The sequence below is a fragment of the Scophthalmus maximus genome, chromosome 14, assembly GCF_022379125.1.
Source record: "Scophthalmus maximus strain ysfricsl-2021 chromosome 14, ASM2237912v1, whole genome shotgun sequence".
NCBI lineage: Eukaryota > Metazoa > Chordata > Actinopteri > Pleuronectiformes > Scophthalmidae > Scophthalmus > Scophthalmus maximus.
This window is the reverse complement of record NC_061528.1, coordinates 19,508,490-19,520,828: the sequence shown is the minus strand read 5'-3', so window position 1 is coordinate 19,520,828 and position 12,339 is coordinate 19,508,490. Positions and strand designations below refer to the sequence as shown.

General features: G+C 40.6%; 1 protein-coding gene across 4 annotated transcripts in view; it reads left to right on the top strand.

The window, feature by feature from the left end:
- tns1b (tensin 1b) overlaps positions 1 to 12,339 on the top strand; it is a 179,582-nt gene that overhangs the window by 19,061 nt on the left and 148,182 nt on the right. The window contains exon 1 of one of the 4 annotated variants that reach the window (XM_035651049.2): positions 11,994 to 12,150. The exons of 2 other annotated variants lie outside the window; for them this stretch is intronic. In XM_035651049.2, the coding sequence (XP_035506942.2) occupies positions 12,111 to 12,150 (40 nt within the window). In that variant the 5' untranslated portion in view covers positions 11,994 to 12,110. Of the gene's footprint in view, positions 1 to 11,993; positions 12,151 to 12,339 lie in introns of those variants that run through there. One more of the 4 variants, XM_035651046.2, reaches the window with a different exon arrangement.

The following is a 12,339-nucleotide window of genomic DNA, read 5'->3' as shown; positions in this document are numbered from 1 at the left end:
GGGAAACTCCATGATCTCTTATGTGGTTTTTCAGGGATTGCTGTGATCGGAAAACTAGTGGACAGTCACTGTATATACAGGGCAATGGACAGTTTCTTCCAAAATGTCCATGGATAGCTCTATAATGTTCTATTATTCTTCTACGATTTCCTGAAAAGTAGGTACAATACTTACAAAGCCACCACATTTACGTTTGCATTTTAAACATTTAGACCTGGGGGGAAAAGGAGAAGAAAAAAAAAGATAATTAGGACCGATGTGTTACCTCAATAAGCATTTAAAATTGTCCTCAAAGCTATTTACAAAAAACAAAAACATACGTTTGCATTTTCAGCATGTAGAACTGGGAAAGGAAAAAAAAGAAGAGGAAAGGAGAATTAGGACAGATATGTGACTTGATAGTTCAATAAGGATTTCATATTTCCCTATTTACACAAAACAGTACTAAGATTTTTATTATCAGTTCAACAGTTTAGTGTAAAATACAGTTAGGCTGATCTCTACTTGATATTATTTTCAACAGCCAAGTTAAATAAGTCAGACTGATAACAAAAATAATCTGAATTTATATACATAGCCTTTTCCAATTTCCATTCAAACATGTAGCTTAAAGCCCTAAAAATTGCACTGGTCTTGTAAGCTGCAAAATTCCTACCCAATAAATTATTTACTTTATTGGGAGCTTTTAAAGACGGCTGACTAATGTTAAAGGCCTTGTCCACCTAGTCATGCGTCAGCGTCAGCGTCATGCCTGCGCGCTAGGGGCCAGCCAGGGAAACTGACGGGAATTACTAGACGGGCACACACCACACAATGAGACATAACTCCCAATAAACACATGTAGCACCGATTGTGTGTTTTGTCATGAAATAATTTATCAAGGTCCGGAATTGGTAACCTCATAGGACGCTATGGCCGTTGTCTACGTTAGATACAAATGAAACTCATGCCAGAAGCCACACAGCACTCAGAATCGGCGGGAACAGCAGCCAATGTGGCTGACCTGTTAACAAATTTGACCGTGATGTCCACACCAAACTACGGCCAGCTCGCGAAGGTTTCGGTGTCTGGTGTATTTTTTTCTGGGAGCATCGAGAATAAATCACAATCGAAACCGGATAAATAAACTTGTTATTAAGGTTATTATATGTTAAATGAAGCAACAGGTAGAGAGCAAAGGCTCCCCTCTTTTTACTAATGGTAATGGGAAACGGGAAGATACAATACATGATAAAAAAAATATCAAAACTAGGCACCCCAGATATAGGCATACACGTACAGTTATTAGGGGCGGATAAAACATTATGAATTGATGAGGTTGTTACTAACACAGGATTAGCTCTGGCGTAACAGACTGGCGCGGAGAAGTTAGGTCCGGTGTGAACAGGCTCTGCAAAATGAATGACGTTCGTTGCGCGTGGCGGCGGTGTGGCCCTGGTTCCGCGAACATTACATGAGCTAAAGGACTTATTTTTTCACAGCTTCAGTTTTCCGCCAGACAGTCTGGTGTTTTCCGTCAGACAGTTGCACTTTTTTTTCAAGCGAACTTCAGCCGCTGATCACAAATCAGCGGCGAGGTGGCGTAGTGATACCTGGCCGAAGTTTGTTCGAAAAAAAAGTAGTGCAAATTGAAATGACTGTCTTGCGGAAAACTGAAGCTGTGAAAAAAATAAGTCCTTTTTATTTAGGAAACATCTTAAAACGAGCGGAAAAAGACATTTTTCCGTAGTCCCCACTGCAACAGTGCATGAGACTTAGGTGACTGCCACTTCTCCTCCAAACTCCGTTAAATCACATCAAACAAAAACGTTAAATATTTCTTAGATTGTTATCTGTAATCCATGATTATAAGAATCTGCACTCACCTTTCGTCGAGCAAAAACATTTTCTGAGTGTCTCCTTCAATCGACTGGCAGCAGCACGAACCTTCCCGCTGGAAACCATACAAGACATAGCCACGTGACGTAGCCACGTGACGTAGCCACGTGACGTAGCCACGTGACGTACAACGTGGTGTACAACGTGACGACGCACAAGTTACCAAATTTAGCCCCGTTTGTCAACTCAACTAGGACTGTTTAGTTAACACAGCATTGTTTTTTAAATTGGTAAACTTCCATGTAGTTGAGACATTGTCAATTATTATTTGAAGTTAAAACAACATTTCACACAAACTCATGTCCTATTGACAAGGAAACATTTGTTAAGATAACAAACCAGCAAACTTCGGGTTTACAGTGTAGAAAGTATTAGGATGCGACTGAAGTGAAAGTAAGCATTATCCCAGGAGACATGACAGAAAATGACAGTAACCTGACAGTGACTCTTTCAGTGGTGATTGTTTATTTATCTGTTGTGTTCTGAGGCTGTGACTAATGTGTCATGTATCTCTATAAAAGTCAATGTTACCAGGCAAAGTATAACATTTGGCAGAAAAGGAACTTCTACTTCAACCAAAGCACTGAATGATTCCAATGTTAACACTGTTAAAAGCTCCCATTCCGAGGTGATGGCTGTGTAATGTGCCGCTCTTCTGCAACAAGGTCAGTTTCTAAGAAGTTAATTCAATTAAAGCAGACAAAAGGCCACTGGCACCAATAAAGCTTGGGTGAAATGTGAAGCCATGCGATGGACACATACGCACACACACACACACACACACACGCACACACGCACACACACACACACACACACAGAGTTTTGCGGCCAGTCAAGCGTGATATACATTTGCATAATGCCCGACTACTGGGCAGGCTCACCATTGCCATGGGTTACAGTTGGTGCTGTGAAGAAATGTAGTTTTGTGTTAAGTGGGTGTATCTTGTCTGTCTTAGCTGACAGGCAGGGTGTCCTCACCATCACCACCACCCCACAACACACACACACACACACACACACACACACACACACACACACACACACACACACACAGAGTTTTGTATGACTATACTTGTAAAGACCTCCTTGAAAACTTTTGTCTAACCCTAACCCCTAACCCTAAAGTTTAGTCGTGGCTTTAACTTAAATCTAATTTTAGTCTCACTTAGGGCTGGGCAATAAAATGATGATTATAATTAATCGCAAAATAACTTTTAGGTTAGGGCTTGTTAGGGTTATGTTTCACAAATCACGTTAAGTTTCATCCACAGTCTTTAATACAGGAATGAGGAATAAGGTGTATAAGGAAAGTGACCTTAAATTACTTTTGCTTGGCATTATATTTAATATAAAATAAAATAAAAAATGTATTCAGATGTATAATGTTCTGTACAGTTTATTATGTTCAACTTCTCAAAGAAAATAAATACTTAAACCAAAATTAACTTTGGTTAAATATTATGATAACTTTACATCTCACAACCTTTAAGCTTGTTGTTGTTGTTATTGTTATTTGACTTATATTGTGATATATATTGATATCGATCAATATGAAAAAAAATATCAAGATAAGATTTTTTTCCATATCGCCCAGGCCTAGTCTCACTAAATAAATCAAACCTTAACACAAAATACTGCTGGAAAAGGGCTTAAAATTGTAAAGAACCTTAAAGACAATTGCAAACAAGTGTTCTTGCTTTCAGCTCCAAACACAGGGAACATAACAGAGCTTCAAAGAGGTCTTTTTACCTCCACCCAGACCTGAGGTGCGTAACTGTTTCTAGACGTATGACAAAACAAGCAAGATGTGTAAACTATCAATGAAAAGAAACTCTGACTTCACAAGCTGAAACTTGTGGAGATATGATTGACATTTATTGTTTTAATGGATTTATTAGTTGGCATACAACCTAATATGAACTGATATGTGGAGAATTTTTAGATGCTTCTATTTCTCACTTTATGACTCAAAGTATATACCTTTTTTCTTCTCCATTTCCCCAATTCATAATCACTGTCAAAAAAGCTGTATTGATAACCATGAAATTCAAATTCAAAACTGTCTATTTCACTACAATAGAGCATAGTGTTAGTTCTGGCCTTCAGAGCACCAAAGTCATGCTTGCATTAGCTGATTAACTGCTTCATTAATGCTTGACAATTACGGGCTGGATGATTGGATTAACATCCAATCATATTCAGGCAGGTGTGCAGCTCAGCCATTATAACCTGACACTTGTCACTCTTGCTCAGATGTTGAAGATTTTTTTTCGTTTTTTGGTATTGTCAGGGATGTAATCACAGAGAGTAGTGGATGGGCTGCTTTTCTTTAATATGTTGCCAGTATCTCAAACCTTGAATAGTAGCAAAAACTGAAAAGATAAGAAAATAAGAAAGAACTCCCATGAGCACCACTGATTTTACTGACAGTACCAAAACCTACAGTTTAATGAGCTATTTGCCACACAAGTTTACAATTGCTATTCACAAACTGTCATTGAATTTATCCACATTTTCTTACAGTCATCCCACCAAACTCGGTCTTCACTAAGTTACTGTCATCCCAAGATTATAACCACATAAGGCAGGAAACAGGACATCTTAAAGGATTATAGGAGTATATTTTTGCCCATAGTTCCTTATTGCCTGCCTGCATCATCCCACAAGTAGTATTACATAATTTCTTGCACATTTGGAATGTATAGACTTCATGTACTCCCAAAGGAATGTCTAATTGAAAAGTACCTTCTGAGAGCTGAGAGGATGTAGAACTCACACTGTGCGCAGCTACAGTAAGTGCAAGTAGTTTAGAGCCTGGCCAGTGTCTAAGCTTTCCGTGTCTAGCAGCATGTACAGCTCACAACTAATTTAAATGTTTTGGTCTTAAATGATTCTTACAATTGGTGATTGTTGTGGAGAGAGAACAGTAGGGTGCAGAATGTGCAGTAATCTTGTAAGAGTTATCTGCTTTAAATAAACTATTTGTTTCATGTGGTGTCCATGTGGCTTAATCAAAAATGTCAAGTGTGAGCTCATGCAACATGCACTTCCAATCTAAAGCCATGCCTTTGCCTCATCCTCTGCACATGTCGTGGAGGACTACTCACACAACACAGACCTTTTCAGACACTCCTCTTTGCAGCAATGTTCACGGAGGCCTCACTCATGGCTTAGCACTTTGAGGAGTGATAATAATCATCCACAAAGTAAGCCCCCCCTTCCATGTTAAAACCTAAGCACACAACACAGACTTTGATCCAGCTGAGGAGCCAACAATAGGATTCCTTCACTTGTTTACTGCCATTACAGTTTGAGTAAAACATGTTGCATTCATATGAAAATTAAATTTTTCTAATTACATGTGTGCATCCATATACCTGATCAGCCACAACATCAAAACCAGTAACTGAGTTTAACAAGTGGTGCTCACTGCAGAGACAAATGGGCGGAGTTTGACTTAGGTCTAGCTCCACCCATCATGTCCAGCTCCATCTTTTTCTTCTTCTTGATCTGATATTGATGAATTTATGGCAAATGCCACGCCACCCGCTGGATGTTAACATGAATGCAAGAGCCTGGTCAATTTATGCGGAAGGGGAAAAAAATCCGTTTGGATCGGATTAATTTAGGTTAGATCAGAGAAACCATGCACCATGATCTTAATATGATTATTTTATAGAATATGTTGCATTGCTGTAGGATTAAGTACCATCAGAGTAGAAAGTAGTCAAATCAACTAAACTTCAAAACAACAGCACCAGTAAATGACAACATGCTCATGAATGTATAAGTAATATTATTTAAAAAAAACTTTATATATAATATTAAAACACTAACAGGGACCATTTTACTGCACAATGAGCATTAGGACAAAACCAGACTTTATTAATCCCACACCGGGGAAATTCACTTGTTACAGCAGAAGCAAGATTCAAAGGGATCTGGGAAGACAATAGAATAAAAATAGAAAAAAGCTATAAAGACTAAGAAGCTAAATACATTAATATTGGAAAAGAAGCTAAAATGTGCAGTTATCTTGATAAAAATATGACTAACAATTACAGTATTGTATGGATGTGCAGTTATCTTGATAAGAATATGACTAACAATTACAGTATTGTATGGATGTGCAGTAAGAAATAATAATAATAATAAATATGTATATACATGTATTCATACACAAATGAGAAAAATTGCACAGGTGAAAAAAACATTAATATCCGGCTATTATTTTTTAAACAGTTTTACTTTTGTCTGTAACTGTCTCAACTGACAGTTGTATGAAGTGAGCAGTCTGCTCCCTGAAACAAAACACAACAGTCTACCTGGACTAGACAAATTAGTGAATGTTCAGAATAAACTGTATGTTCATGTAAACACAGAAATTAGATAAGAGTAAGGAACTGATCCGATCACACAACACAGACTTTATACTTAGGTAATGTGCTAGCTCTGTATGAATTCAGATGTTCATGACTTATGGCTTTTTAATGATTAATGGTGAACATATGTGGTAGGACAGAATTATGTCTCTGGGATCAGAGTAGGTTGAATGCGTGTGTGTGGGGGTGTGTGTGTCTGCTACGGTAATGTGACCTCCTCTGAGACCAGTGGGCCACAACTGTGTTTCATATCCATTTTTTCTTCAAAAATGTTTTGAGAGTAGAAGAATAAACTTGAATAATGTTCCAGGATACGCTTACGTTCTGCATGCTCTGCTCTCTGAGTCACCTCTGTGCTCATGGATGAGTGGCAATGAATCTGTTGGGTCTGAGGTGGTTTCCATCTAGGGTCTGTTACAAAAACAATGGTGGTGCCTGTTTTGTTACACGCTTGGAGGAGCTATTGCACAGTGGTGACCTCTTCGCCTCAGCTGCCATCACCTCGGTGTGTCTATTCATTTGGCTGGAACTTTTCGTAATGACAAAGTAGAAAACCAGTGCTGAACTAGGGCCAGTTGATTTCTGTCTTTATTTTACACAAAGCTCTTATTAATAATATTTCTATATTAACAATGAACAAAATGACTTGTGGGGACAATCCTATATAGATATATCAACTGAACAGTTTCCTTGTTTTAGCCTCTTTTAGCTTTTTGTTTTCAGCACCTCGGAGCAGATAGACGGCCACTAGCTGGTAAAGCATATAGCTAACTTAAGATAGATATGTTCCTAAAGATTTGATGGAGACAAAAATTACCAAAAGTAATGCTAGGGGTCTGCACGGTTGCACAGTGGTTAGCCCAGTCGCTTCACAGCAAGAAGGTTCTGGGGCCTTTCTGTGTGGAGTTTGCACGTTCTCCCCCTGTATGCGTGGGTTCTCTCTTGGTTCTGTGGCTTCCTCCCACAGTCCAAAGAAATGCATATTTGGATTAGGTTAATTGCAGAATCTAAATTAACCATAGGTGTGAATGTGAGAGTGAATGGTTGTTTGTCTCTGTATGTGGTCCCTGTGATGGTCTGGCGACCTGTACAGGTTGTACCCCAATGTCAAATGGGATCGGCTCCAGCCCCCCATGAGACCCTTAAAGGATAAAGTGGTATAGATAATGGATGGATGGATCATTAGCCATCAATGTTTGTTATCAATTTATAGACAGTCTAATCTAAAGGAGTTATTTAGTTTTAATGCAGGCTTGTTGATTCTAATTATCAATTTGAGAGCACAAATACATTTCTTCATCAGAGGAGACACTAAAATTTTTGATTTTGTCAGGCAGCCAAAAAGATGATACCAAATATGTTGTTGGCCAAACAAATGTTATAAACAGTATTGTGGACCTCCTCTGTCCCCAAATGAGTTGCAGGAGCTTACTTTTCATTCATTGCTTCACAGTTGGTGTGGGGAACCTCAGACGTAGCCATACTAAATTATTGAACACATCACTCTAACCTTTCCAACGCGATGGCTGGACATGCTTCTCTTTGGTTTGATATCAGATGATAGTGATGATGATACTAACCACATCTGGATTTTGTTACGTGGTAGTTTTGCTGTGAACCCAGGACCGGACAGAGACAGGCATGCAACAGGTCAAAATAACGGAACAGGTCTTTTATATAAACTAAGTAAGGATGGGGGGAAAACTGGGTCGGTCCAGGGGAGAAAATCCAGGGGAAAATGGTTTGTCAAGAGGGGAATCCGTGGGGGCAGAACTGCAGTCCAGAGCAGGGGGATACCTAGCAGAGTCCAGGGAGACAGGGTCCGGAGTACAGAGCAGGTATGGCCTGCAAAGAAGAAACAACAGAATAACTCTTAGGGTCCAAAAACAGGCAGGCAAATTTCACTAAGAGCAAGATACGCAGGATGTGTACTGACTTAACAGTGACTACGATCTGGCAGTGTCGAAGTTGCAGGGCTGAGCATAAGTAGGCTGGTTGATTGCAGGATGGGATGCAGCTGGTGGATAAGGCTCGGCTCTGTCTCCAACACACCTGTCTACCTTTGCACTGATGAGGGAAAGGGAGAGAGACACTGGAGGGGTGACAAGTGGTTTGTTTTTCTGGATGTGGATGGAGTCTCAGCAGTGGCAGATGTGAAAGATTTGACCAAAACAACTTTCTAAAACAACCTTTGGTAGTGCCATGCATGGCTGGCAAGGACAGTGATTCCTCATGTGTATCCAACTCTGCAGAAATACCACACACAATTTTTTTAGTTGGGTGTTAGTCCATCGCAGCAACAAGGCTCCTTCATGAAATTCTCCTTCCTTCAGCTTCCTAGCTATCAGCTTCTTCACCACAAATCTTGCCCGTGTAACATTGTCTGTTAGAATGTGGTCTTGTGAAAGTTGCTTGTTGGGCTCACAAACTCAACTGAACATTATCCAAGAGCATATGTCTTCGCAGCTTCTCCAGTTTAGCTGCATGTTTCCAGCTGTAACGATGCACCAGATGGGTCCTTTTCATCGCCTCAAGCAAATCCCAGAAAACTACACACATAGGCCGGCACGTTTCCCACCCCTGTTTAACAGTTTGTACCTACGTAAGATGCTTAGGTGGGTAGGTGTTTTTTGTGAGAAGCACTTCCTGTCATATTACTTGAAACTTGTGTAACATACCAATAGCGATGAATACATTGAATGATCCCACACTGTAACAAAAACAATCCTTCATCTGTGACTGCGGCAGGACTGTAAAAATCACGACCAATCAGAAAGTTCGGTCCGAAAAAAGTGATTGGATGAACCGACTTTCTCCTGCCTGCGTGCACTCGTTCACCACACATCGGGGCGCGTGACCAGTCTCCTGTTCGGCGTCTGCAAACAGCCGGAGCAGAGGCTGCAGCTACAGAGCTACAGCTACAGTTAGCAGACAAGTTACTGCACTGAACTAAAGAAGAAAAGAGTTGCAGAACGGCAGAGAAAGTGCTTAGAACAGCTTCTGGTCGCAACAGAAAGATGGCAGTAGAGACGGCTACGGACTAAAAGAGGTTGGATACTACGAGGAGGAGTGAACAGAGTAAACCGGTGTGGCTCTTCAACACTGGCATCAACACCGGGAGGAGAAGAGGTTGAAAGGTAATTATCGGCTTTGTTTTGGGTGAAAGCGGTTTATGTTCTCGAACTGTGTAACCAACAGAACTGTTGGAAAGCTTGTGTGTGTATCAGCCAGCGCCAAGTTAGCTTCGCTGGAGGACACTAGGTAAGTTAGCTAACGCTATGTTAACTTGTTTGTATCTACAGCTAAAGCTGCCTGTGTGTTCGCTGGGTGTCTTCACTGTCGTTATGAGCAAATGTCATTTGATTGTTTATCTATATCTGCTCTGAACGGGATGTAGCGTTACGTGTGTGTGTGTGTGTTGAGCGGGCGTAGTGAGAATGCCCGGTGTGCGTGGCTAGAGGCGTGCAATAGCAGTTGATGTGCATGTTGCAGTCTGTGTGCATAATAAATGCCGCAAGAAGTCTCCGTGCGTTTTCATCATGCTGCCGGGCATGAGGGGCAGGTCGCGGGGGGCAGGACCCGGAGCAATGCAGAGCTTCGGCCCTACAGAAACTGTCTCCCTGCTCCCAGACTACGGTCTGGGCGATGGGCAGGAAATGAAATGAAAAGTACTGTTCAATGTAAGGTAATATGAACATTTCACTAAGTTGACCTCCTTTCTCTTATAGCAGGTACAGCAAGTTGTACATGAAGAAATCCAGGACCTGGAGGTTTTACACAATGAAGGCTGTCTGCCAAGGACAAGAGCACTGAGACCAGACGATCCCCGTCAACAGCTAGAGCAGCAAGTCATCAGAGGACCAGTCGGCTTATGGTACTGTAGGTTGAGCATGAAGTGGTAGCATACTTGTGTACAAAAGCTACTTTAAAATCCACATTGCAATGTTGTAAAACATTCCAAAGTTTAAACATTTATGCCAGGTGGGTTGTTTCAATTTTTCTTAGATTCTGAACCTCAGAACTACTTATGATCTTCAATATGTATCTATTACACATAACACATCCATATGAAAGAGTGGCTTGTCCACCAACAAATCACTAAATCAATTATACTTGGCTCCCACAAAAAAGGGACACATAAAAACTGTGTTTGTCACTGTAGATAATTCTGCTGTAGTGTTGTCAGTCTTTGACAGTAATGTTGATATATTCTTTTGATATTCTTTACTGCCTTGACGTGTCAGCCGACAGACCTGCTTTGACACTAAAGAGCTAGGAAACCCTGTGCAGACAGTTTCTTAATTTCTGTACATATGTTGTTTATGCTAATATTATAATATATATATTTGGTATATTGTATGATGTTCCAAAAAAATAAACAGGTGTCATGACACATTGTGTTATCATTATTTGTGCAGCTTGTAAAGAGGTAAATGTAATGGTTGGATTGTTTATGCTGTGAGTATAAGGAAAAGGCCTTGAACATTTAAAAGATTTTTAATCCAACAATATAAAGCAGGTTATGCAGAACATAAATAAATATTGGTATTGCACAAAATACTGTATGTGCGAAATGTTAACCTCCATATGTGGCAGCCTGGACACGGGAGTCACAGCACTTTCTTTCCATGTCTTTGGGCAGTTCTGGCAGACACAACTAGGTTGACCTGCAACGGGACGGCCCAGTGGAGGAACATCTGCTGATGTGAGGTGAAGTAAGTGAAGTAGGCTCGTGTCACGTCACTGCTCCAAGCTCAGCCCTTGAGTTCTGACCTGTACAGTAACACATGATTAGATCAGATACATGATAAATGATTAGATGTATGATTAGATACTTTGAACAGAGTCTGGCGTAAACTCAGTCAAAGCTAACAACACTCATCGTGGAAGCTCTGATGGGCTAAATAACATGATATGAGTCCTGTACAAAATTCACCTTTATTGTGTCACAGTAACAGAAAAAAAGGGCAGAAAGCTACGAAGGTGCTGCAGCTGTTTCATCGTCGCACAATATGGCTGAAATGTGCTGAAGTTTAAAAATATAAATTCAAAACAAACGTTGTCTGTGTATTACAGCTAACTGTGTTTATGTTTTTAAAACCCACCAACAATAGCCATCTTCATTGTTTACCTTAATATTATGATAATGTCCAGTGTTTTCTTACTTGTGAATGAGCCACGAGCAGTCAGTTAGCGATTTTGTGCTCTGCTTGTGTCTTCCTCCTCCGATGCAGTCAGACCCAGGCAGCGGAGCACGTTCGTGTGTTGTGGGGGGAGGGGCCCTGGACAGAGCTCTGAAGGAAGCGAGTGGGACTTTGCGGGCGATTTTCGAAATCGCCTACCCTTCCTCTAAGTAATAGCTTGAGTCTAAATCTTAACGCATCTGGAAAAGCATCTTTGTTCTTTCAACAGAAAGTCAGAATTTAAATGTCAAAGAGAGTGTAGTCTGGTTTTTGACTAAAGTCTGAGAGAACTCTTGGTATTCTCACTTTCCATGTTATGATCTCCTGACACTGGCTTTTCATTGTGTGTGTGTGTGTGTGTGTGTGTGTGTGTGTGTGTGTGTGTGTGTGTGTGTGTGTGTGTGTGTGTGTGTGTGTGTGTGTGTGTGTGTGTGTGTGTGTGTGTGTGTGTGTGTGTGTGTGTGTGTGTGTGTGTGTGTGTGTGTGTGTGTTTCCTCTCCCACTGCTAACAATGCAGCTCAGGAAGTATGTCAGGATAAGGGCTAGACTGCTAGATTCTCTTTGGTCAGTGCATCCAGCTTTGAGGGACAATAGCATATTCGTGTTAATCCCACAAAAGCTTAGTGTTGGAAGAAAGCTCTGGATCAGTGTAGGGTGTTACTGCCCCATGTGTTTTCAAAGAAAAGTCTGCGATGTCCCTCTGGCAGGTGAGTGCTGTTTCTACTTGTCTTTTTTAACTGTGGGTGGTCAGGGATCCGCTCCCATCCTGAGGTCAGTCAGGCAAACTATTGATTCGAAAGACCTAACCATTTACCATACTACACCATAGAATCCATTAAATAAATCTGAATGTTTTGAATTGAATTTAAAGATCTGTAAACATATTTTGTTAGCTA